The sequence below is a fragment of the Garra rufa genome, chromosome 8 (assembly GCF_049309525.1).
Source record: "Garra rufa chromosome 8, GarRuf1.0, whole genome shotgun sequence".
In the NCBI taxonomy this organism is placed as follows: Eukaryota; Metazoa; Chordata; class Actinopteri; order Cypriniformes; family Cyprinidae; genus Garra; species Garra rufa.
Window position 1 is genome coordinate 9,881,500 of NC_133368.1, and position 24,676 is coordinate 9,906,175.

Below are 24,676 nucleotides of genomic sequence, written 5' to 3' on the forward strand. Positions count from 1 at the left end.
AGTTTTGCACTTTAGCAACCACCTATGAGTGGAATGAACCAGTCCTCACTACACAGTTCTTGGATGGACTGAATGGGGAGCAACGCAACCATCCCAGCTGGTTGAACTGGCCACCTGCCTCGACGAGCGCTTTGAGTTGCACCACAGTGCTCGTGGCCCCGTTCCTGCGCAATGGGCTGTTCCATCTGCCATCACCCTTTCGTCCGTGACCTCTTATTGAATCCGAGACCATGCAACTGGACGATATTCACATCTCAGCTGCAGAGCAACAGCGCTGCGTTCAGGAGGGACTGTGCATGCATTGTGGTGCATAGGGGCTGCCATTTTTCGCTGCGAGGTGTTCAGTAAAAGAAAGGGCTCCTCAGTAGACTGAGAAGTACAGGCAATTCGCACCTCTCTCGCCACCCTTCTGTGCTGTGGTGCTTCCACTTTTATCCTTATTTATTATAGGGACTGAGGGAAACTTCATTGATGAGATGTGGGCTCTTGACCACGGCATTCCCTTTAGTGACTTGGATGACACACCCATTTTTTATGCCCTTTCCAGGATAAGACAATTTCTTTTTTTGTTTCCCAACACCTTCCCAACTCAGCATAATCCCCAAATTTACTGGGCAGAGGGGACAATAATGTCTTGTCTCAGCTGTGCCTCCTGTTTTCTCTGTCTCTGTGTTTCAGGAGGAGCCAAGCGATTTATCTGATGTTCCCGAGGAGTACCATGATCTGCGAGCAGTGTTCAGTCATTCACGGGCTGATTCCCTTCCTCCCCATCGACCTTATGACTGTAGCATCAACCTTATCCCAGGCAGCTCTGTCTGCAACTAAACGCGACACGCTTAAGAAGTACCTTGCCGACTCGCTTGCCTCTGGTACAGTAGTTCCCTCCTCCTCTCCCACTGGTGCATGATATTTTTTCATGAAAAAGATGGATCTTTGCATCTCTGCATAGATTAGCATGGGTTGAACGACATAACTGTTAATAACCATTATCCTTTGACACTAATGTTATCACCCTTCAAGGTCTTGGATAGAGCAAAGATTTTCACAAATTAGACCTTCGCAATGCATACCATTTAGTACGCATAAGTCTGCCTGAGTTCGTTTTCGACTTGCCTTTGCTTCTGGGTCCTTTTGTTGTGATGATATAGTACCAAAGTTGTGCGAAGCAACCAGAAGCCGACTCGTCCATAGTTTGTTTTGTTTTTTTCCTCAAGGGGAATTAGGAAGTGTTGCGATGTTGTTGTAATGTGTTTATTTCTGTTATTCTTGTATATATTTGTATATGCTCCTCTGAAACTTTGGGAATGCAAATGCAAGATGGTGCTGTTTTTTGTGGCAGGCCGTCTACTTGTTTTTGTGTTTTTCTGCTGCCACACTCTTATTGTCTACGACTGTTGACTACTTACCAATCTATACCCAACAGCTTCATCCCAGTCCCAGTGTTTTGGTAAATAAATAAATAAACAAACCACTATTTTACAGAGTGTATCTGTAGTAAATTGGATAGTTATAGCAAGACAGCAGAGTTGGAGTCTGAAGCAAATTTTCTGCAGAACATGCGCACAAAGCAACTATTTACCATACAGGCAAAAACTTATGTACAATTATAGTAATCATATATTAGTCATTTTGGGTGTGCAGCAAACAAAACACATCCGTTTTCATTAAAGGCTAATAACAGTAGTAGTGGACAGTAACAAAGTTACTAGTACTTTTTCCTTGTCCTTTTACTCAAGGTAATTTTGAAAATGAATATTATTATTAAAACACACTTAGTAGTTAACAGTAGTGAGTTAAGTGTTAATGAACCTGTTAGTTTTTCAATAATTCCTTATTAGTTCTGCAGTAAGAAACTATATTCTAAAGTGCCATCGATTTTTCTTGTCTTTCTAGCTAACATTGTTTTGAATTACAAATGTCTTTATTTGCACTTTTACAGCTTTGAATGGAAGATACCCCTGAAACGCTTGTGGCAGTTATTGACGTGACAGGTAGATGCAGAAGAGATCCTCACCTCACCGACCATCAATGGTTACAAATTAAGGTTTAAGATGCGGTCAAACATTTTTTTTTAATTCAAAGTACAAACTTGATTAACCATTAGCTCTAATTTTTCAGGAATAATGTGTGTTAGCAAGAATAACTTTGCTTGAGTTAAAACACAAAATTGACTAGACACAGAGGTGTGTGAAACTTAATCAGCAGTGTTTTTTTTGTGTGTGTGTGTGTTTGTTTTTTGTTAATGATATTTAAGCAAAATATTGAATCGTGGAGGCCTAATTATTGTATTTATTTTATGTCATTTTATTCTGTTTTTTCCCTTCACAGAAGCGCTACAGATGCATGATTGGCACCTGCCAGTAACCTTTGATCAGATCAATCTTAGTCACAAAAGCAGCGTTACCGACGCAATGAGTTCGCTTCTCTGGATTTACCCTATATCATGTTGTTTTATTGGCAAAGAATCACCTACATCAATAGCATGCTCTATCAATGAAGTATAAATAGGATGTGATGGGGTTAAAATGTTCCTCATCTACAAACATGTTTTAGCGTTACAGACCGATGCCCCTATACCGTGACTTAATAAAATGGTTTTCTTGAGGGTTTCGCGATTAAAATACAAATGGCCAATTTTTACTTACCTGACTATCACGCATGAGGAACTTGCGAGCTGGTGAAGTCCAGTTACACAGATGACCAATCCGTTTGTGAAAAGAATTATGTTTTAATATTCTGCATGCCCACACCAATCTCTAAATTTTGTAGACCGAAAGCCATCACCGTATAATTCAAGAAGTGATCAGGTGTAATGAATGCGGAGATCTCTTTTGTATGTTCCGTCAAAAGCACCTGCCAGTAACCTTTGATCAGATCAATCTTAGTCACAAAAGCAGCGTTACTGACGCAATGAGTTCGCTTCTCTGGATTTACCCTATATCATGTTGTTTTATTGGCAATCACCTACATCAATAGCATGCTCTATCAATGAAGTATAAATAGGAACATCTGAAAACAGGTTGGCGGGAAGGTGTGAATGGGGAAAGGAACGAGTCAAGGTTTTAAGAGATTTCAAAAATGTTTAATCTTCCCCCCACTTGTTCTGCAAAACATCCCCCCCCTCCCCCCCCAAAGGGGATGCAGCAACAGCACTATCATGTACAGGTGAACACATTGTGTGGGTCAAAATTTCAGGACTGGACAGTGCCCCATCCTCTGGTAAATCAGCATGGACAGCACCTCCTCAGCAGAGAATCTGTGGGTGCCACAAATTAAAAATAATAATGCTTCTGTCTGTTTCCCTTGAAGTACAGCCTAAGCATGTTAATGTGGAGAGTTTTTTTCCTGCTGTCAGATGTAATGATCACATAGTCAAGTTCATTTATATTTTGCTCATTGGATATGACTGTAATTAGTTTTCGATCGTCACTTCATGCTCTTCACCGAGTGCCCACATAGAAGCACACAGGAGCGTTTAAAAAAGCTGGCATCTGTCAGTGGATCTATCTATGTGCAGATATATTAGGCATTCGCTGATAGACGTGGCTCCCGTGTGCTTCTACTGTATGTGAGTGCTTGGTGAAGAGCTGATCATTGTAGCTAATCAGAGTTATATCTGTTGACCGTATAAGGGCGTTTCTTCAACTAGGTGCACTTTTAGCCTTGAGAATTTGAAGAGAAAAAAAAATGTTCAAAAGTCACATAACACAGTCTCATAAGTTTAAATAATTTGTCTAGTTTTAAGGTCTGTAAGAGGACAAACTTATATTACAAGAGAAATAGTTAATATTTTCTTTTTATTTTTGACCTGCAATAAACAAATGTGCATCTCAATGTACAGCTGTTATTTAAAAAATAGAATAGAATAGAAATAGAATAACTTTGGTTTTTATATTAAGTAGAGCATGGTTCATAAATTGTGGATAATTTTTTTTTATGTGTGATGAGAACCTTTTAAATATTTTTTTAAAGATGTGTGTGTGGTGGAAATGACATGGTGGTGGTGGAAATGACAGCGTATTGTGGAAATGACAAGAAATTAAGGTAAATTTAGGGAAGCTTCGTCCCAATGCTGGAACATGACTCTTTCTGGATTGAAACATTTGCAGTCATGCAAATCTATTCTCACAACCCATATAAATTGTACTTTGTAACCATAAATGTCATTTCCACCACATAGGGCAGTGTGGTGGAAATGACTGTGGTGGAAATGACATTTCTGTAGTTTTTTGTGAAAAAATGGAAGACAGCTTCACTGACTGGCTTTGAATTAGTACTTAGCATTTCGTGTATGTAAAATATTCTTATTTAACTTAAAATTTTTAGCTTTTTAATAACACCCTTGATGGTACAGTATGTGGTGGAAATGACGTAGAATAAATATATTCACTGATCAACCAATATTTACTTTGATTTTTCTTCATTTGTTGTTGATGAAAATTTAAATTCTCTCCATGTCCAACATGTGCTCTGATGTCCCTGAACATTTCCATTGAAACCACCTAAAAAATCTTTCACACAAACTTTTTAAAGATACATTACAGTGTTGTGGTGGAAATGACACCAATACTGTGCGACAGCTATATTTTGTATAAAAAGTAATATTGATAGAGGTCTCACATTAAATACTATAATGTATTTTAATTATTTTACTAGTGCTTAGTTCAAGTACATTAATAGTTACCAGATAAGTCATATTTTTAAACTGTATTTTCATTGTTGAAGTTTAAAAGTCTGGGTGTGCGACAAGGAGAAAACAGTGATTTTGACACCTATAAGACGGTTGAAAAGTATGAAAAAATCATAATAGAAAGGTAGTAAAAATTTTTTAGATTGGTTTTATTGTTAGCTTGACAAAGAAAGAGGAATTTGTCCAAAATTGTATGTATTTTAAAAAATATGACCAAGGTACATAAAAGTGCCCATAGTCTAAGAATCACCCATAAACACAATGGCCAATCAGCAGTGTTTAAGAATCCGCTCAACAGCGCTCAAATGTTAGTGGGAAATTGATGTTTCAATAACAATAAATAATAATAATAAAATAAATTTTAATTTAATACTGACTGGTATCAGTACTCTTGTCAACACTTTTTCCAAACCAACTCATCAGGGCTGGCAAAAACTCTTCTTTGTGCTAAGTCATTCCCTAAAATAAACGTGACATCTAGAACGGGAAGACATGATCACTCATGTGTTGTACCAAAACACTCAAACCAGCTCTTTTGAGACAACGGTAAGACTCCAAAATAAAACTCTTGAGAACCACCCATATCACAGAGAATATTAATTGGTTTTCAAGAGGTCACATTACCTACCAAAGAAACAAATCCATCCATGAATCGCACATACCTGTTCTTCACACATATCTGCTTGAGAAGCCAACGACTCCAGTCCTTCCAACTGCGGTGAGGACATCTTCACTAAACCTACTGGTTTAGGGACACTCTTTTTATTTTTAAGTACATTGCACTCTGCAATAATGTGTCCATGATTCTTGAAATAGTAACAAACGTGTAAGGACACGGGTTTAGAATTGTCCACCACTTTGTCCAGAGAAAAAATATGCTTAAAGTTACATTTTGAAGACTGGTGGCTACTGCTACCACATAGAAATTTTTGTGCAACTTAAACATTCTTATGTTAAGAACATATTTATCAGCTAAAGCAGCAGTAGTGGAACATTTAGAAACTTTTTGCTCATTAAGATAAGTTGCAATAGGCCTACATATTCAGGTAGAGAGTTTTTAAATTCTTCCGTAAGTCTCATCATCAGTTTTTTTCGATAATTGCAAAATTGGTGGCCTCAGGAACCAAATTGTACATTTGATAACAGCCTGTTGAACGTAGTCAGCTCTGTTGATTTCCAAAAAGAGAAATCAGGAATAAACTTTTATTTATGGACTATGAGCTAAATATGGGTAGAAAAGTGTCATTAACGGCTAAAACTGCTGTTAATAAACCTCACTTTTCTATAAACTATGCACATACAAGCTGATTGAGACTGCATTACAGCATATTTAAAAAAAATTTGGGCACTAAAAATTCTAATCACTGGCAATGAACAGACAAGACAAATATTGAGTTCTTATACAGTCCTTTGTCACAGTTCTGTCAGTTTTTGTCTTTGGTTTATCCCTATTGTCTTCCCCTGTCGATCTGTGTGTATGGTTTCACCCTCGTCACCGTCATCTGTTTCACCTGTGTGTAATCATTAGTTTGCTTTATAAGTCAGTCTCTGTTTTCAGTTCCCTGTCGGTCGTTAAACGTTTGATGTACGTGTGTGGATGTTCCTGACTGTTCCTGCCTGTTTCTCCGAATATATATTAAAAGATAGTGTTTATTGTGATATCGTTTCTCGTCTTGTCCGTCCAGCACGCACCCGTAACAGAACGACCGACCGCAACAGTTCACGGCGTTTAACCCCTGCGTTTTGTTTCCGTTTTGTATCAGTGTTTGTTTTGTTTTTTCCCTATGGAACCCGCCGTCAGAATCATTCTTCTGGAGCAGGGGAATCGCTCTCTCGTGGACCACACCAGGGATTTTGTGCAACTGGTACCATTCACGCACTACCCGGACAGCTGCTTATGCACGTTCTATCGTAAGGGACTCAATGATACCATCAAGGCGCAGCTGTCCGGGGAGGGTCCGCGAGAGAGCATCGCCGATTTCATCGAGTGGGTGCTGGTGTCCAGTAGAGCTTCGTTGACCGCGGAGGATGACACCAGCCCCACTCAAGACCCAGAGCCCAGCCCACCATCACCCCGACACGCGGAGTTGGAGCCCGAGCGCACCACGGAGGAGGAACTAGAGCCGCGAACGACAGAGCCAGAGTCCTCCACGGATGATCAGGTGCGTGAGCCGACCTCTACTACCGCGACGGTGGATTGTGACGTGGAGCAAGTGAGGGCAACAGACAGCCCTACCCACTGCACCACCGCTGAGGGTGAGATGGACACTAACTCTGGGAAATTAATTGACTTTTCTGAAACTATAGACGATAATTCTGGGGACTTAATAGACTTTTTTTCAGAACCATTGGTCTGCCTGGAATTCCCACCCACCCGACCTCTTCTGTGTGTCTCTGGATCTGTCTGGTCTCCGCTGGTCCCGTCCAGCCGTCCTGAATCCCCGCTGGTTCCGCCCAGCCATCCAGAATCCCCGCTGGTTCCGCCCAGCCGTCCTGAATCCCTGCTGGTTCCGCCCAGCCGTCCTGAATCTTCGCTGTTTCCGTCCAGTCGTCCAGAGTCATCGCAGGTTTCGCCCAGTCTTCCAGAATCGCCGCTGTCCCCTGACAGCCCCTCAGCTCACCCTCAGCCCAACACCGGTGCAGTGGACTCGCCGCGGGGCTGCCAGTCTCCAACGGCGTCACGGCTGGAGGATCCCTCAGCTCCGCCTCCAGCCTCAGAGTCCAGGACTCCGCCTCGGCCCTTCGACCCCGCGGTTCCACCACAGCCCTCGACGCCCTCCTCTCCACCGTCGCCCGTTGATCCACCAGCTCCACCGGGCTCCATCGTCTTTTCGGCTCTGCCCTGGTCAGTCGTTACCCCTTTGTCACCTCAGGACTCTGCTCCTCCGGCTGTGCCTCGTCGCGCCGTCCCACCGGCTCCTTGGGACTCCTCCTTCCTGCGGGCACAGCCTCCATCCTCTGTCGCTCCGGCTCCGCCGCGGATCTCCGGAACTCTGCCTCCGCCTCGGGCGCCAGGGCCTTTTGTTCCACCTTGGCCCTCCGGATCCTCGGCGTCACCCCGGACCATCGGCTCTCCGTCTCCGCCTCGGGCTCCTCCGCCACCAGCTCCGCCTCTGTCGGTCGGCCCCATGGAGTCGCCGGCCCATTCTCCACCATGGCTCCTCCCTCCGTCGGCTCCACCATGGGTCGACATCACGGCTGCTCTCTGGGTCTGGCTCAACCTCTCCTGCTCCGGATCCCTCCTGTGTCCTCCCTGGCTCCTCCCACCATCGTCGCCCCCTTGGACTGTCTTGTTTACCACCTGGACTTTTGTTTTGGCCCCCCTCCCGGGGTTGCGTCCTCAACCCAAGCCGCCTCCATTATTGACTCTGTTCCGTTTTTGTCTCCCCTCTCGTCTGTTTCGTTTTTCCCGTCTACGGCGCGAGGACGCGCCTATGTGGAGGGGGGTGTAATGTCACAGTTCTGTCAGTTTTTGTCTTTGGTTTATCCCTATTGTCTTCCCCTGTCGATCTGTGTGTATGGTTTCACCCTCATCACCGTCATCTGTTTCACCTGTGTGTAATCATTAGTTTGCTTTATAAGTCAGTCTCTGTTTTCAGTTCCCTGTCGGTCGTTAAACGTTTGATGTACGTGTGTGGATGTTCCTGACTGTTCCTGCTTGTTCCTGCCTGTTTCTCCGAATATATATTAAAAGATATCGTCTCTCGTCTTGTCCGTCCAGCACGCACCCGTAACATCCTTAGACCACATTATTATTACATCACGAAAATACATTTTAATCTTTATTACCTCAACAGGTGGCACTGTTGATCAGTTTAGTAGTTAACAGAGGCTGTATTAACTGTTGTTAATAAAGCCTAATATTAAATATTTTGTTCTTTGTAATTTGTATTTGTAATTAGTAATTATTACAGCAATAAGATCACACATGCATATGCACATATTTTTGATTTACAAGAGGTCAGATGAAAAGAACATAGAAAAAAAATCAAATTTGCTTAACAGAGCACCATTATTTACTTACATTCATATCAGGTCTTGTTTCAATACAACAAAAATACCAAGTCACCTCTTCTGGGTACAGTTTGTTTGACCAAACTCACTTATTATTTGCTTTGTCAATTACTATCAATCATGCCTGCAAAATTTCCCAAACAATCCAGAGATCATTGTGCTAAAATACAGAGCACGATTGAAGTTTCAAGTCTCCATGACTGTTGTAAACTATTGCAGTCACTAGGTGGCGATGTAGCTGTAGATAAAACACCTGAGCACCTGAATCCAGCTCTTAAATTAAATTAAACCAAACCAAACAAACCCAAAACAAATCTTCCAGATAACATGTAAAACTATACTGACTTAACTTATAACAGCATATTTTTCTTTAAAATGGAGCATACCAATTGCAGAGAAATAAACTAAAAAACTGTTTGACAGAAGAAAACGACACTCCAGCATTGAGTTTTCACACTCTTGGTTGTTCACTGCTCTTCTCAGAGTGAGCACTTAGACAGGGAGTGTTCCCTCTTCTCACATGTGGCTACGTAGTTCAGCAGGTCAATGGTGGTCACCACCCCAAACACCATCTGCCTCATCTTGAGGGATCCATTGTTCATGTCTGTATGACAGGAACTAGAATTCAGACTGTGGACACCATCCACTGCAATGACAGTATGGCTTGCATTTACTGTAAGTAATCTCAATGCATCCTTGCTAAATAAAAAGTATTCATGTAAATAAATAAATAAAACAAAACACTATTCTTTTGAATAATAGTGTATAAGACTTAAAATTAACATGGAAAGAAAGAAATTGTCTGAATCTTACTTAACTTACTCTGAATATGTTTTTGCACAACAAGGGCGAAATGGTCCGTCTCAAGGATATGTGATAGTTTGCCCAGGTTATCAGTTAGGTGCACCTACAAGCAGAGAAACAAGTTCACTACTGAGCGATCACATTACCTGTCAGTACAGCTCATTAAGTAGCACAGTGTGAACTTAATTTTTCTTTTCATTTTAATATTCAGTTATGTGCTTCTCCATCCAAGCCTCAGAAATCAAAAGTCTTTTTTATAGACCACAACAATGTACTTAAGGATTTACAATGTCTCAAGGTTTATTTGTTTTTTATTTGCGTGTACAGTATGACAGAAAGGTGTGTGTGTGTTTGTATGCTGACCTTTTTAAACTGTTTGTAGAGAACTTTACTGATGGGATCAGATGGCCTGACCTTTCCAGCCATAAGGGACGAGAGCATGTTCCCCAACGTGACCATGCCCAGAATCTGCCTACAGGGAGAAAACCAGACATCAGACTGAGCTACACTTTCCTTACCATCTATTTGATCATTTTTAGGTTAATGATAATATTTTTAAATATCTATTAAGTCTCAATCTCTGTCCTTTTTGACCCCAGCACTGTGCATTTTGGACGCCTCTTTTGTCAGGCGGTCTTGGAGCCTCTACTAATGAGCTGATGGGCAAGTTCTAGGGGAACTCCAGCTGTGTCCTCTAGTGAACATTATGGGGACTGCCACCAACAGGACTGGTGTCTGAAGCATGTGTGAAACAACTCCAGTCCCATTTGGCCATGTAGCCAAATGGGACTGGAGGGCTCTAAAGGCTCCAATTGTGAGAATTTCCAGTGGGAAATTCACATTTGTCCCTCTTCTCTAGAGATGAGGGACAAGTGTCTGCGTCTCGCAGTTTGGTTCCGCTGCTGCTGAGGCATGGATATGGACTTTCAAAACCCAAGAGAGAGAGAATCTGGGTTATTGTATCCTGTGGATATCAGCCTCATCTAATGAAAGTAAGGACATGGATGTGGTTGGCGATGACAATGATAGTGTAAGTACTGAATCACCCCAACCTAACTCCAGCCCCACAAACAAGGAAACATTAGGAGTAATGGTGAGCGCCACTAAGAGGCTTGATTTAATCATGTGAAATGCGAGCACTTTCTGGCCCTTCCCCTTGACTTTTCCCTTTCTTTCCGACCTCCACACTGAGTTGTGAAATCAGACCTTATTTGGCTCAGCTGCATCTTTCAGCATGTGGATTATGCTAATGTTGAGGGTGCAAGGGTGCTTCCAAGCTTTCTCTCCCAGGGTGAGTCATCTTCTTTAAAGACTCCTGCTCTGCCATCCAGACCACTTCAGATCATCTTGTGTCTAAATGGTAGTGCATATGTGGCAACAGGTCAAACTGGTGGAGACTTGCACTCAATGGCTGTGTTACAAGCTTACCAAGCTGACTTGCTTAAAGACCAGATGAGGGCAAGGGTTTGTCCCCTGAGGCAATTAAGGAAGTGCATCACACTACAGACTTGGCTCTTTGTGCCACTAAGCAATGGTGGCTACGGAGAGGCATTTGTTATTAAATCTTGTGGATTTCAGGAGAAAGGAGAAAGCCTTTCTTCTTGATGCTCCATTGTAGCCTTCCAACTTCGCTGTAGCACTGGTCAAGATGTCCTTGGAGGCGAAGTCACAGTCCGCTACCTTGAGGAAGCTCATCCCCCCATCCCAAGTTTTCTTCCAAAACCTCTGAGGGAGCTGGTCTGTCTCCATATGAGTATCAAAGGCAGGATTAAAAGAGTAGAGTGGCCACTAGGGCCCCTTCTCCCTCTAGGAGTTTGGGTCAGAGGCAGGTAAGCACTAAGAGGAAGATAACGGATCTTAGGAAGGTGTTGAATAAGAAGCGTTCCAGTTCTAAACTGTGCTCTGATTCTAACACTTATTGATGCTTTCCAGGCATCAGTGGCTTGCCCCCTTTATGAGGGAAGGTTTGGTGTTCTGTAGCTCCCTTGGTGCTCTCTCACCAGGTGAACAGGCATGCACCTTGGCATGGCTGAGTGGGCATTCTGTTCCCCATAGTGTCCACTAGAAGAAGCAGAGCAAGTTTCCAAGATGGGGAACGTCTTGGGTTCCGCATGCAACCACGGCTCCCTGAAAGGGAATGAGACCCCTCACCATGCCTAGGGCTTGCCTGTTTTCACACTCCTTTAGACATCCAAGTTAGTGATGTGTTCAGCAGGCATCCTCTTATACTTCCGGCCACTTCCTCTCTGTGACATCACAGGCTACATGGGCCCCATAGTGTCTGCTAGAGGATGCAGCATCTCATTCCCTCTCGGGAAACCATGGTTGCATGCAGAACCTGAGATATCTTGGGTGAAAAAAATATATAATTTAACCTGAAAAAGATGATACAGAAAAAAATTTTTTTTAATAAAAGTCGGAAAGCATGATTAAAAACAAGTTCAAGACAAATGGAATAACCCAAGAAAACTTCAAGGTATTTGTATAATATTTATACTTTAAATATAATTGAAACCTTTTCTAAAAACATTTATAAAAAGTGTATTCATTTCACATGTTTTCAAAGTGTAAGGGAAAAAATAGTTGGAATCTCATTAAATAAATGGTATAAATTAAGAACACTGAGTGCACACACATTTTAAAGACAAACGTTTTTTAAAGGATTTCTTCTTCTCATTGTCTGACATCCTTATTTGCATCCTTATTAGCATAGTCCATAATGTTTCAATTAAACCTATTCATACATAGTACTAAATACACAGTAATTGTGACACTGCATTAATTTAAGTGATTAACACGTATACTGATCTCCTTGAGGCCATGGAACTAAAATCTTAAGATGATCCGGTTTCTGGATGAATGACCTACCCAGCCTCGTCTACCACAGGGGCTTGGTCAAAACCCCTCTCTTTCAGGATCTGAATGGTCTGCTTGATGGACACTAAAGGCAGCACAGTCAGTGGGGTGGAAAGCCGGAGCTCCTGTATAGTCAGATTCCACCACCTACAGAGAGACGGGTGAAAAAAGAAGAGAGTAAAAAACTCAATGTAAGACACCTCACAGACAGAGTCATTTGGGTGAGTGAACATGTCTCCACATTTATGTGGGTATGTGTTTAAGCTCACCATGGCTTGTTGGCTTGTTGATCCTCCTCACTCAAGAAGCCTTTTTCACGCATCCACTTGTCGCTAAGAAATTTAGACCTGGGGGTCAGGAGAACAAAGAATTTTTGATACTTTGATTTGTTGTAGATGCGCATATCTACTGTGCACTTCAACACTGAAACTAATGCTCCTCATGACAGCCCCTGTCTGGCAGATTTCTCAGAGAAAGGATCTACTAGACGTGGCACCCATGTCCGGATCTCTGGAGACTCCATGTCTGGTCCCTGGATGGGACATGGAGATTCTAGAAGCACAACCTGGTCATCATATTCCTCACACCTCATCATGATATTCCTTAGGGAGGCAAGAAGGGTGAATCCTCCTCGCCCACCCTTTATACCCTCTTGGGACCTGAGTCTGGTGCTCAGAGCACTCCAGTGGGACCCATTTGAGACTTTGCAGTCAGTCTAGCTAAAGTTTCTATCAATGAAGACTTCGCTCCTGGTTGCATTGGTCTCCACCAAGAGGGTAGAGGACCTGCAGGCATTTATGGTTGATGAATCGTCCCTAGAGTTTGGACCAGCTGACTCCAGTGTAACGCTGAAACCTTGGCCCAGCTATGTGCCCAAGGTTTCTACTACTTCCTTCAGGGATCACGTAGTAAACCCAGCATGGAGGCCAATACAACCAGGAGCAAAGTCTTCATTGATAGAAACTTCAGCTTGACTAAATAGAAAATCTCAAATGTTTCCCACTGGTTCCCACCAAACTGAGGTCCCAAGAGGGTATAGAGAGAGGGCGAGGAGGATTCAGCCTTCTCACCCCTCCCCAAGGAATCTGATGACCAGGTCGTGCTTCCCTATGTCTTGCCCTCCACAGGGTTGTGATCAGGCATCTTTGAGGGTGCCCTTGGTGAGAGGAACACCATTTAACTAACAGGTTCCACTGCAAGTCAGAAGCATGTCTTATAGACGGTGTTCACACCAAAGTAATGGTGTTCACTACCTGCAAGTGCTGCCCCCGGAGGAGGCAGACCCAGCCCTAGCTTTCCTCTGTCCCATCTGCGCTTTAAGTTTGTATGTGGACTGGACGCAAAGCTTCAGGATCTAACAGTAGCTCTTAGTCTGTCATAGATGACAGCTTGGCTTATCAAGCACAAGGCGTGCCTTTGCCCGCTCAGCTTGTGAGCTCATTCTACCCAGAGTATTGCATCCTCCTGGCTGCTGGCACATCGGTAACGGACATTTGTAGAGCTATGCCGTAATTGATTTAAATATAAATTTATTTCATGCTAAGTATACTTCAAATCCATTAACATATTTATTGACATATCACTTAAGACTTACTGATATAGGGAAAGGAAAGGATGTGATGTGTGGCCAAGTATGGTGACCCATATTTAGAATTTGAGCTCTGCATTTCACCCATCCAAGTGCACACACAGCAGTGAGAAGTGAACAAACACACACACTGTGAACACACACCCTGAGCAGTGGGGTAAATACCTGAGCCAATGCTGCAGGGCCCGGGGAGCAGTTGGGGGTTCGGTGGGTCTCTTGAGGGTGGAAGAGAGCGCTGGACATTCACTCCCCCAACCTACAATCCTGAGACCTGAGACTCGAACCTTTGGGTTACAAGTCCGACTCTCTACTGTTAGGGCATGACTGCCCCATTATAATTAAACTTTATTTGGACCAATTCTTTATTACACAATGCACATTCCTTAATGTTATGCCTAAAATGTTTTTTATATCATACATGTAGTTACGGATTGAGTCGGGGAGGATCACCACACATCGCTGGCCTTCCTTCAGCTCTTTGGCTACATGCACTGCTGCAGCCATGGCTGCACCTGAACTACCACCTACAAACAGTGACGGAAAACAGAGTTCAGATACATGCTTAATTTCACACATATGAAATGTGACAGATGAACTACGAGTCACATACCACACAGAAGTCCCTCCTCTCTGATGAGCATACGAGACATGGTAAAGCACTCTTTATCATTGGACTTGTACCAACTATCCACCACCTGAGACACAGTAAATATGGTAAAAATTAAATGTATATTTTGTTGCATTTGCTGGAATGATGTGTGACACCTTAAACCATCTATTATTATTCATTTTTATTACGAGAAATTTGTCACAAAGTAGTATCAGCATATAAAAACTGGCAAATACGCAGGAAAGTCAGCTTAGCAATTACAGCTGATAACACAATAATGCGAATAAACAGAAAACTAAATAAAGATTTAAAACCACCTGCAACAACTGTTTAAATAAATCAATAAATTAATTAATTAAAATATATATATATTGAAATGAATTTGAAAAAAAAAAAGTATTTTGTGGTAAGTACTACACACACATGTATATATTTAATATAAATGTATAAATTATATATAATTAAAAAATCTATTTCAAAATATTAACTGAAACTACAATAGTATATCAATGATACTAAAATATCTAAACCATTTTCTTTCAATAAAAAAAGAGTTAAACATTTATGCACTTCAATATTTAAATATCTGGGCTGGGTTCTCCGAAACCACCTTAACGCTACGTCGTTCTTAAGTTGTACCTTAAGAAGTACCTTATCGTTAATATGTGTTTTCCGAAACCTTCTTAGTTAAGTATACCTTCTGTAAGTCATACGTTCGTAAGGTTGGTCTGGAGCGCTCTTAGCTATACCTTACCGCTGCTGACGGTTCATACCGCTAGTGGGCACCACGCAAAAAGCTTTTTTTACATCGCAGTTTAATTACAAATAGAAAATTTTATATGAACATTTAATATAAAATCTGATTTAGTATTAAAATTGCATTTTTTACTTTAAAATTTTACACATAAAATACTTAAGTTGTTATAGCCTACACCCAGTGTCAAGTCAAGTCACCTTTATTTATATAGCGCTTTTAACAATACAGATTGTGTCAAAGCAACTGCGCAGTATTTAAACAGAACAATAGTGTGTAAGTAACGCATTATTGTAAACAATCAATTTTCAGTAAAAGGCAGTTCATCAATGAATTCAGTGATATCATCCAGTTCAGTTCAAATAGTATACAATATCGCTGGAAAGTGTCCCCAACTAAGCAAGCCAGAGGCGACAGCGGCAAGGAACCAAAACTCCACAGGTGACAGAAATGGAGAAAAAACCTTGGGAGAAACCAGGCTCAGTCGGGGGACCAGTTCTCCTCTGGCCAGTGTATGGAAGTGTTTTCATTAATAAAGTTTCCATGGTTGTTAGCTTTTTTTAATTACTATTTCGAGGCACATCAGCGGGCGAACCATTTGACAGAAAAGGCTATGAGTCTATATAAAGAAAGATGAGTTTACACAAACTTTATAGCTATGGCAGCGAGACTGTGAGTACTTGTTTTAAATCAAAGACGGCGCCGTGCGCGGAGAGTAATGGTGTGTAATGCATACGCCAAAGTCCAATTTTGCGTGCATATGATACGCCAATCAACTTCAATGGAGAGAGGATGCATACAAATACCACGCATCATCTTTTATATCATCTATATAAAAGATGATGCGTGGTATTTATACGCATCCTCTCTCCATTGAAGTTAATTGGAAGGATTGGCGTATCATATGCACGCAAAATTGGACTTTGGCTTATGCATTACACGCTATTGCAAAGTCGTGTTATTCGTACGCAAAATGATGAGAATAAGTTGAAACACATACACATGTATTTCTGCATGTACATATTTCAATGAGCCCCAATAAATGCAGTTTGTACTATTTCTAAAACGCTTCTTTATAAAAAAAAAAAACATTGTTTTCTCAATACTTTACCTATACCGCTGTGAAGGAAAGAGTGCACAATCGATCACCGAGGCATCGATATCAACCTATTCAGCACCTCCACCATGGACAGCACCTGCTAAGGTCACACTTAAGAAGGTTTACCTTAAGCAATATCCTAAGGTATAGTTTGGAGAACACACGTAGGAAAGGTATACCTGTAGTTAAGGTGTACCTTTTGAGTCTTCGTAGCACGCTAAGAGACAACGTTATCGGAGAACGCAGCCCAGGAAAAGAAATGTATATCCTCTCTAGGTAGCTTGTGTCACTACAAGTGTCTATATTTTTAAAGGATTCTGCTTTGATAGTGTGATGATAGACCAGACGGCAACCATTGCATGACATGATAATTTCAAGACATGAAATTTAAGATCATGGCGAAGGGTCAACTACCATTAGTAAACATTGAATGGTCATTTCAGCCACATCAAAGCCTGTTGTGTAAATGCACACTTACAGATCTGTCCATAACAGTGGGGATGAAGTCAAATCCGATGCCCTCCATCTCATATGGTGTCTTTTTAGTCTTATTCAGCTCCTCTGGGTCAGCAACTACAGAGACCTCAGGATCTACTCCAACTATCTAAGGACCAATAATATAAACACATTAGTTACAGGCTGTGTAAAAAATGTTTCTAAAAGGCAACATCTAACCAGCCAGGGATGTATGGAAGCATATGTGTAGCGAAATTCAATTTGCAATGCAATATGCAAAATGACAATGCAATTTTCAAAATAGCAATGAAATTTTCAAAATTGCAATGCAATATTCAAAATGGCAATGTAATTCTGTATTTAAATTTACATTTTCCATCACCTCCACGCGTGCAAAATTTGGTGCAGAATGAAATTTAAAATTAAATTATATTATTTACATTTGCCATTTCCAACAGTAGTCTTAAGTTGTAAAGTGCATACTACTTTAATGCTTTATAAGTAGCAAAATGAAAATGAAAATGTATAACCCAAATTGATTTGATATGTGTAACATGTCCAAGCAGAAACAGTGGCAAAATGATCATTTAAATGTTATTTGTCCTAAATGCATTTAGACTAACAGTTAGGACACTTACGATTGCATTTTCATCATGACGCCGTGGGATATTTGTAGCAAAATTCAATGCGGCTTTGAAAATGCATTCCGAGCTGACCACGACCACCCTAAGTCAATCATTGCGTCAAGGCGGGGATTGGCGGAAGCGTGTTACGTTTAGATCGTTTGAAACATGGTGGCTGGAGATTGTTAAATTCTTTGTCAGATGAAGTGGAGCGTGAACAGAGAAATAATGTTTCAGAAGATTTTTACACGTATGTAGGTGACAGGGCAAGATCAGTGTTGGGGCATCTTGCAGAATTGTCGGCCTTACAGGCCTCGACACTCGTATGGCTGCTGAATCCTTGAGAGTGGTGGAAGATCTTCATCTCAGTCAAGGAATGCGGTCACACCAGCCGCGTCTTGAAAATACACGGTCACGCCAGCCGAGTTTTTTTTTTTTTTTTGGTTTGTGCATCTAATCCAGTGTTTCCTAAACTTTTTTTCTGGGGACCCACATTTTAAAGTCGATAAATCCTTGTGACCCAATAAACATGAGGCCCATATAGTTCATATATCACGAAGATAATTTATGCATTAACAAAATATGTATGACCATTTTTAAGGTCAGTTAAGCTTCCACTTAACTATTTAAAAGAGATACAGATATTTGACAAAGCACATTTTTTTTTATTTACCTGTTGTTGACAATAAGTAAAATGCAGAGGTGAAATGAGAAAGGAAGAGTTGACAAGGCATCTCATTGTTTTCACATTCTCATCATTACAGTGTACACAATTTATACTTAATGAGATAAAGTGCAAAATAGGGCAGTTAATCATTTGTTTTTCTTCCTATCATCAATAAAACCAGACAGAATCAATGCATGCCTTTCATATAACATTCAATGCTTTGCACATCTACCAGAATAATATGAACATTAAGTTAAATCAAAAACAAGTTTCTTACTGAAATATTTTTTGAGAACTTTTTTATGCACCCACTGTGACCACATTTACTCAAGTAAGCTACTTTGAGGCAAAAAAAAAGCAGAAGATGAAAACAACGAGCTCCCTCATGCGGCTAATACACATATAAATTTTAATCAAGAGTATACAGTCGTGGCCAAAGGTTTTGAGAATGACACAAATATTAGTTTTCACAAAGTTTGCTGCTAAACTGCTTTTAGATCTTTGTTTCAGTTGTTTCTGTGATGCACTGAAATATAATTACAAGCACTTCATATGTTTCAAAGGCTTTTATCGACAATTACATGACATTTATGCAAAGAGTCAGTATTTGCAGTGTTGGCCCTTCTTTTTCAGGACCTCTGCAATTCGACTGGGCATGCTCTCAATCAACTTCTGGGCCAAATCCTGACTGATAGCAACCCATTCTTTCATAATCACTTCTTGGAGTTTGTCAGAATTAGTGGGTTTTTGTTTGTCCACCCGCCTCTTGAGGATTGACCACAACTTTTAAGATCTGGGGAGTTTCCAGGCCATGGACCCAAAATGTCAACGTTTTGGTCCCCGAGCCACTTAATTATCACTTTTGCCTTATGGCACGGTGCTCCATCGTGCTGGAAAATGCATTGTTCTTCACCAAACTGTTGTTGGATTGTTGGAAGAAGTTGCTGTTGGAGGGTGTTTTGGTACCATTCTTTATTCATGGCTGTGTTTTTGGGCAAAATTGTGAGTGAGCCCACTCCCTTGGATGAGAAGCAACCCCACACATGAATGGTCTCAGGATGCTTTACTGTTGGCATGACACAGGACTGATGGTAGCGCTCACCTTTTCTTCTCCGGACGAGCCTTTTTCCAGATGCCCCAAACAATCAGAAAGAGGCTTCATCGTAGAATATGACTTTGCCCCAGTCCTCAGCAGTCCATTCGCCATACTTTTTGCAGAAGATCAATCTGTCCCTGATGTTTTTTTTGGAGAGAAGTGGCTTCTTTGCTGCCCTTCTTGACACCAGGCCATCTTCCAAAAGTCTTGGCCTCACTGTGCGTGCAGATGCGCTCACACCTGCCTGCTGCCATTCCTGAGCAAGCTCTGCACTGGTGGCACTCCGATCCCGCAGCTGAATCCTCTTTAGGAGACGATCCTGGCACTTGCTGGACTTTCTTGGACGCCCTGAAGCCTTCTTAACAATGCAGTGGAAAGTTTTTTTCAGGATTAAGTTAATTTTCATGGCAAAGAAGGACTATGCAATTCATCTGATCACTCTTCATAACATTCTGGAGTATATGCAAATTGCTATTATAAAAACTTAAGCAGCAACTTTTCCAATTTCCAATATTTATGTAATTCTCAAAACTTTTGGCCACGGCTATATACAGTAGCACACTGAAAAATAGTGCTCGACTTGGTGACCCATACAAAATCTCCCGCGACCCACTGTGGACCCCGCCTGATCTAATGACTGATCTAATCGATGAGATTAGCACTTACGGTATGAGTGCTGAGAGCGGTCAAAATGGATGTAAAGACGCTGTCAGAATGTTTCCCTTTTACTTTAGCTGATATATACATATATATATGGTCAGCTCGGAATGCATTTTCAAAGCCGCATTGAATTTTGCTACAAATATCCCACGGCGTCATGATGAAAATGCAATCGTAAGTGTCCTAACTGTTAGTCTAAATGCATTTAGGACAAATAACATTTAAATGATCATTTTGCCACTGTTTCCTCTTGGACATGTTACACATATCAAATCAATTTGGGTTATAGGTCCGTGTACTTTTTCGTTCATTCATTATTCAATTTCGGAATGAAAGATGAAATTTAAAAAAGGGTGCAGCTTGGTTTTTTGTTTAAAAGAAAAAAAGCAGAAATGGCTGTATTTTGTTTTCCAAATGTATTGTTGTCATCAAATAATAATAATAGAAAATTGGACGCATTTCCGATCGTTTTTTAATTTGTAATATTTATTTGTACATTTATTGTATTTCATTTGACTGATCATATCTTTACCCGGAAGTAAATTACACCGTCGAGCGGGTATCAATTATTATTGTCTAGTATCACTAAAAATGCTACTAAGATCCATATTACTATCACACGAGCCAATGGCAATTAAATGCACGGATGCATAGTCAGATAATGAATGAAATACAACTGTTCACGAACAGAAGATTGTGACTCATGCTGCATACGCAATGACAATTATGCCTACTGTAAATATAGATATACAACTACGATTAGAGTTGTTTGCATAAAATGCACCGTGAACATTCACACGTTTGCCTAGCTGTGATAGTCTACAATTTATCTCCATTAATACTATTTTCTCAATTCTGCGCATATATTTTCATTTACCTTACATCAATTGCTCGATCATTATCATCACATATTTTACATTTGTAACTGTAGGTACCACAAACAATTTAATATAGCTAAGTTTGTGCATTTTTACAGGTAGTAAAATACTGTGTGTGCTGCTTATAAACACCAGAGAGATAATGATTCATGAAAAAGATGGTCTTTACTCATCTCACTTGCACAAAATAAATGCAGTAATAGAAAGTACAGAAACGCACAAAATACACTGAAATACACTGGGAATTATATGCATTTAAAAATTTGGTGGGGTTGAAGTTATCCCCCCGGATCTTCTGCATCCACTCAGCCTGTACGCATGCAGCGTCAACGGGGAATGCGACGAAACTGTACAAAAATGCACACAACGATGAAGTGCTGAGTCTCCTCTCTTGAATCCTAAAAACAGTCAATGTGAAAAAATATCTCTGTGGTAATGGAACTCGGTCGCTGTTGTCTCTCGCTCTCGCTGTCAGATCACCGGAAGTTTTCACCTGAAGTACTGGCCCATACTGATGCGCGGGTTGGATTTTTTTTTCAACCCGCGGGTCCTGCAATTATGAAATTCTATTTGAACGCATTCGTTTACTTGGACTGAAAGGTTTACAGGTTCCCTGGTTTAAGGAAGTTCTGATCATAAAAATCGGCTCCTTTTTATTTGTAAGGTATTGTTTTCGTTATTATGTACTTTTTAAAATGACTTCGGTGCGGGAGACGCAGCGGGCGCACACGCATCAGGTGCAATAACCAAATACATTTCAAAGCAAGCCGGTGCCACAGTCCTGACTGCATCATTGCTGTCTTTATTGTGTGTTTTTAGCGAATATTTACATTAATTCACATATGACTGGATGTGGTTGACTGTCATGATTTTGGCTAATGCAGGAAAATGCGCATCAGAGGAGATTTAAATACGCATAGCACCAGGCCTGCAGAGCTGAATGTGCGCTCGCGCAACACAGTCTCACTCCCAAGTCGTCACATATTGACGTTTGGCCTTTGGCGTCGCATTTTGACGCACAGGGTACCCCTTCAGCGTCATTTTTGGACGTGCAGGGTCCTCACTACTTTAAATAAGAAACGCTTGGCGTCAATAAGCTGACGCGAAAGGCACTGTGAATTTTATCGTCATGATTAAATGATCTATTGGGTAATAATATTGCCATTATTGCATATGTATTGGGGTGTGATTTTTCAATGCGAACAGTCACAACAGACACATTTACGAGCACGTAACCCAACCCCTGCCCCTAAACCTAACCACTTGTCAATAAAACACAGTTTCATGGAGGTCTTCGTTTCTTCGCATTCCCCGTTGACGCTGCATGCGTACAGGCTGAGTGGATGCAGAAGATCCGGGGAGATGATTTCAACAAAATTTTTAAATGCATATAATTCCCAGTGTATTTCAGTGTATTTTGTGCGTTTCTGTACTTTCTATTACTGCATTTATTTTGTGCAAGTGAGATAAGTAAAGAAAGACCATCTTTTTCATGAATCATTATCTCTCTGGTGTTTATAAGCAGCACACACAGTATTTTACTACCTGTAAAAATACACAAACTTAGCTATATTAAATTGTTTGTGGTACCTACAGTTACAAATGTAAAATATGTGATGATAATATTGATCGAGCAATTGATGTAAGGTAAATGAAAATATATGAGCAGAATTGAGAAAATAGTATTAATGGAGATAAATTGTAGCCTATCACATCTAGGCAAACGTGTGAAATTCACGGTGCATTTTATGCAAACAACTCTAATCGTAGTTGTATATCTATATTTACAGTAGGCATAATTGTCATTGCGTATGCAGCATGAGTCACAATCTTCTGTTCGTGAACAGTTGTATTTCATTCATTATCTGACTATGCATCCGTGCATTTAATTGCCATTGGCTCGTGTGATAGTAATATGGATCTTAGTAGCATTTTAGTGATACTAGACAATAATAATTGATACCCGCTCGACGGTGTAATTTACTTCCGGGTAAAGATATGATCAGTCAAATGAAATACAATAAATGTACAAATAAATATTACAAATTAAAAAACGATCGGAAATGCGTCCAATTTTCTATTACTATTATTTGATGACAACAATACATTTGGAAAACAAAATACAGCCATTTCTGCTTTTTTTCTTTTAAACAAAAAACCAAGCTGCACCCTTTTTTAAATTTCATCTTTCATTCCGAAATTGAATAATGAATGAACGAAAAAGTACACGGACCGTTATACATTTTCATTTTCATTTTGCTACTTCTAAAGCATTAAAGTAGTATGCACTTTACAATTTAAGACTACTGTTGGAAATGGCAAATGTAAATAATATAATTTTCAATTTCATTCTGCACCAAATTTTGCACGTGTGGAGGTGAGGGAAATGTAAATTTAAATACAGAATTACATTGCCATTTTGAATATTGCATTGCAATTTTGAATATTGCATTGCCATTTTGAATATTGCATTGTCATTTTGCATATTGCATTGCAAATTGAATTTCGCTACACATATGCTTCCATAGGGATGTGAAGTAACAAATTAAAAATACTTGCATTACTTGTAAATTGTACTCTTTTCAGTAGTTTAAAAAAGTGTATTTTCACTTCTACTTGAGTACATTTTACGTGATGTATCAGCTATTTTACGTAAGCATTAAATGCTTGTTTTAATTTTATTTTTATCCATCAGTGTGATTGGATAGAGAGAGTAATCAGTCTTGTGACTCTCAGTAAAGATAGTAATTAACAAGTAAACAAATACTTATAAAGGAAAAACACGTTCACTGACTGCTGTATCAGAATTCATGAACCAATCAATACATCACCTTGATATTAGGGCATTTCTCCTTTAGCTTGCGAGCGATTCCAGTGATAGTGCCACCAGTGCCAGCTCCGGCCACCAGCATGTCTATTTTACCTACAGAGAACAAGGACAAAAACATGGCATCAACATTATTCATATGCAGTGATTCTCAACCTTTTTGTCAATATTCAAATGCCTGTTCAACTCTAAAACATAACATTTTCCATTTATTGTTTTTTAGCATTTTAATTAGGATTATTAATATATAAATAAAAACAATTAAGATGTACCCAGGCCTCCCTGGAATTGTAACAGGGCCTATTAGGCCCCCTGTTTGAGGAACACTTGACAACCTGGATGCATCTAAAGAGCTTTTTTTCTAAAAAAGGATCCAAGTAACTGAAGAGAAAAGTTCATGTTCAATTTTGACAAAGCCACAATGTTTTTTGTCACAAGTTTTCAATTTACCGTCACACTGCTCCAGAATCTCCTCTGCAGTGGTGTCATAGTGGGCCAGGGGGTTGCTAGGATTGCGGTACTGGTCCAGAATATGAGAGTTAGGAATCTCCTTCTTCAAATGCCAAGCCACACCCACATGAGACTCAGCAGAATCAAACTGGGCTGAGGAAGGGGTACGAACTATCTCAGCACCGAGAGCATGGAGCACATCCACCTGGAAGGGCACAAACCATGACTATAAAAACATACATTCACACAACACAAATATTGACACTTGTCTGTGTTTACTCTGCAAGTCTTAAGGCACAGATCTGATCTTTTGACTAGTTGCCTCAACCGCATCTTTCACGCAAATTAAACTTGAGCGGGAAATTTACATGAGGCCTTGTCGAGCTTATTAACACAGTTTGATACGTCTGTGTTTGGCATTCTGGCATATTTGGGACTTCCACAACAGGTACAGAGCAGCAATAGCAGTTATCTCCAACATGGCTGATAACAGAAAAATGGCAGAAAATGTTTTGTTGTTAATGTGCGTAAAGAGGCTTTTCCCCTCGGGCCGTTTTCCTGGTTGCATTTGCACAAGCAGCAGGAACTCTAAAGTGGCAGACAG

At 40.5% G+C, this 24,676-nt stretch overlaps 1 protein-coding gene across 1 annotated transcript in view; it reads right to left on the reverse strand.

Moving 5' to 3' along the window:
- Positions 1-8,579: 8,579 nt before the first annotated feature.
- The window catches only part of LOC141340598 (cystathionine beta-synthase-like protein), a 36,226-nt gene continuing 20,129 nt past the window's right edge, over positions 8,580-24,676 (reverse strand). Inside the window, exons 5-14 of the mRNA XM_073845632.1 lie at positions 24,073-24,277; positions 23,627-23,718; positions 16,894-17,019; positions 14,563-14,647; positions 14,371-14,476; positions 12,634-12,711; positions 12,377-12,511; positions 9,872-9,980; positions 9,527-9,611; positions 8,580-9,308 (exon numbers count right to left, since the gene is read on the reverse strand). Coding sequence (XP_073701733.1) covers positions 9,184-9,308; positions 9,527-9,611; positions 9,872-9,980; positions 12,377-12,511; positions 12,634-12,711; positions 14,371-14,476; positions 14,563-14,647; positions 16,894-17,019; positions 23,627-23,718; positions 24,073-24,277 — 1,146 coding nt within the window. The 3' untranslated portion in view covers positions 8,580-9,183. The remainder of the gene's footprint in view (positions 9,309-9,526; positions 9,612-9,871; positions 9,981-12,376; positions 12,512-12,633; positions 12,712-14,370; positions 14,477-14,562; positions 14,648-16,893; positions 17,020-23,626; positions 23,719-24,072; positions 24,278-24,676) is intronic.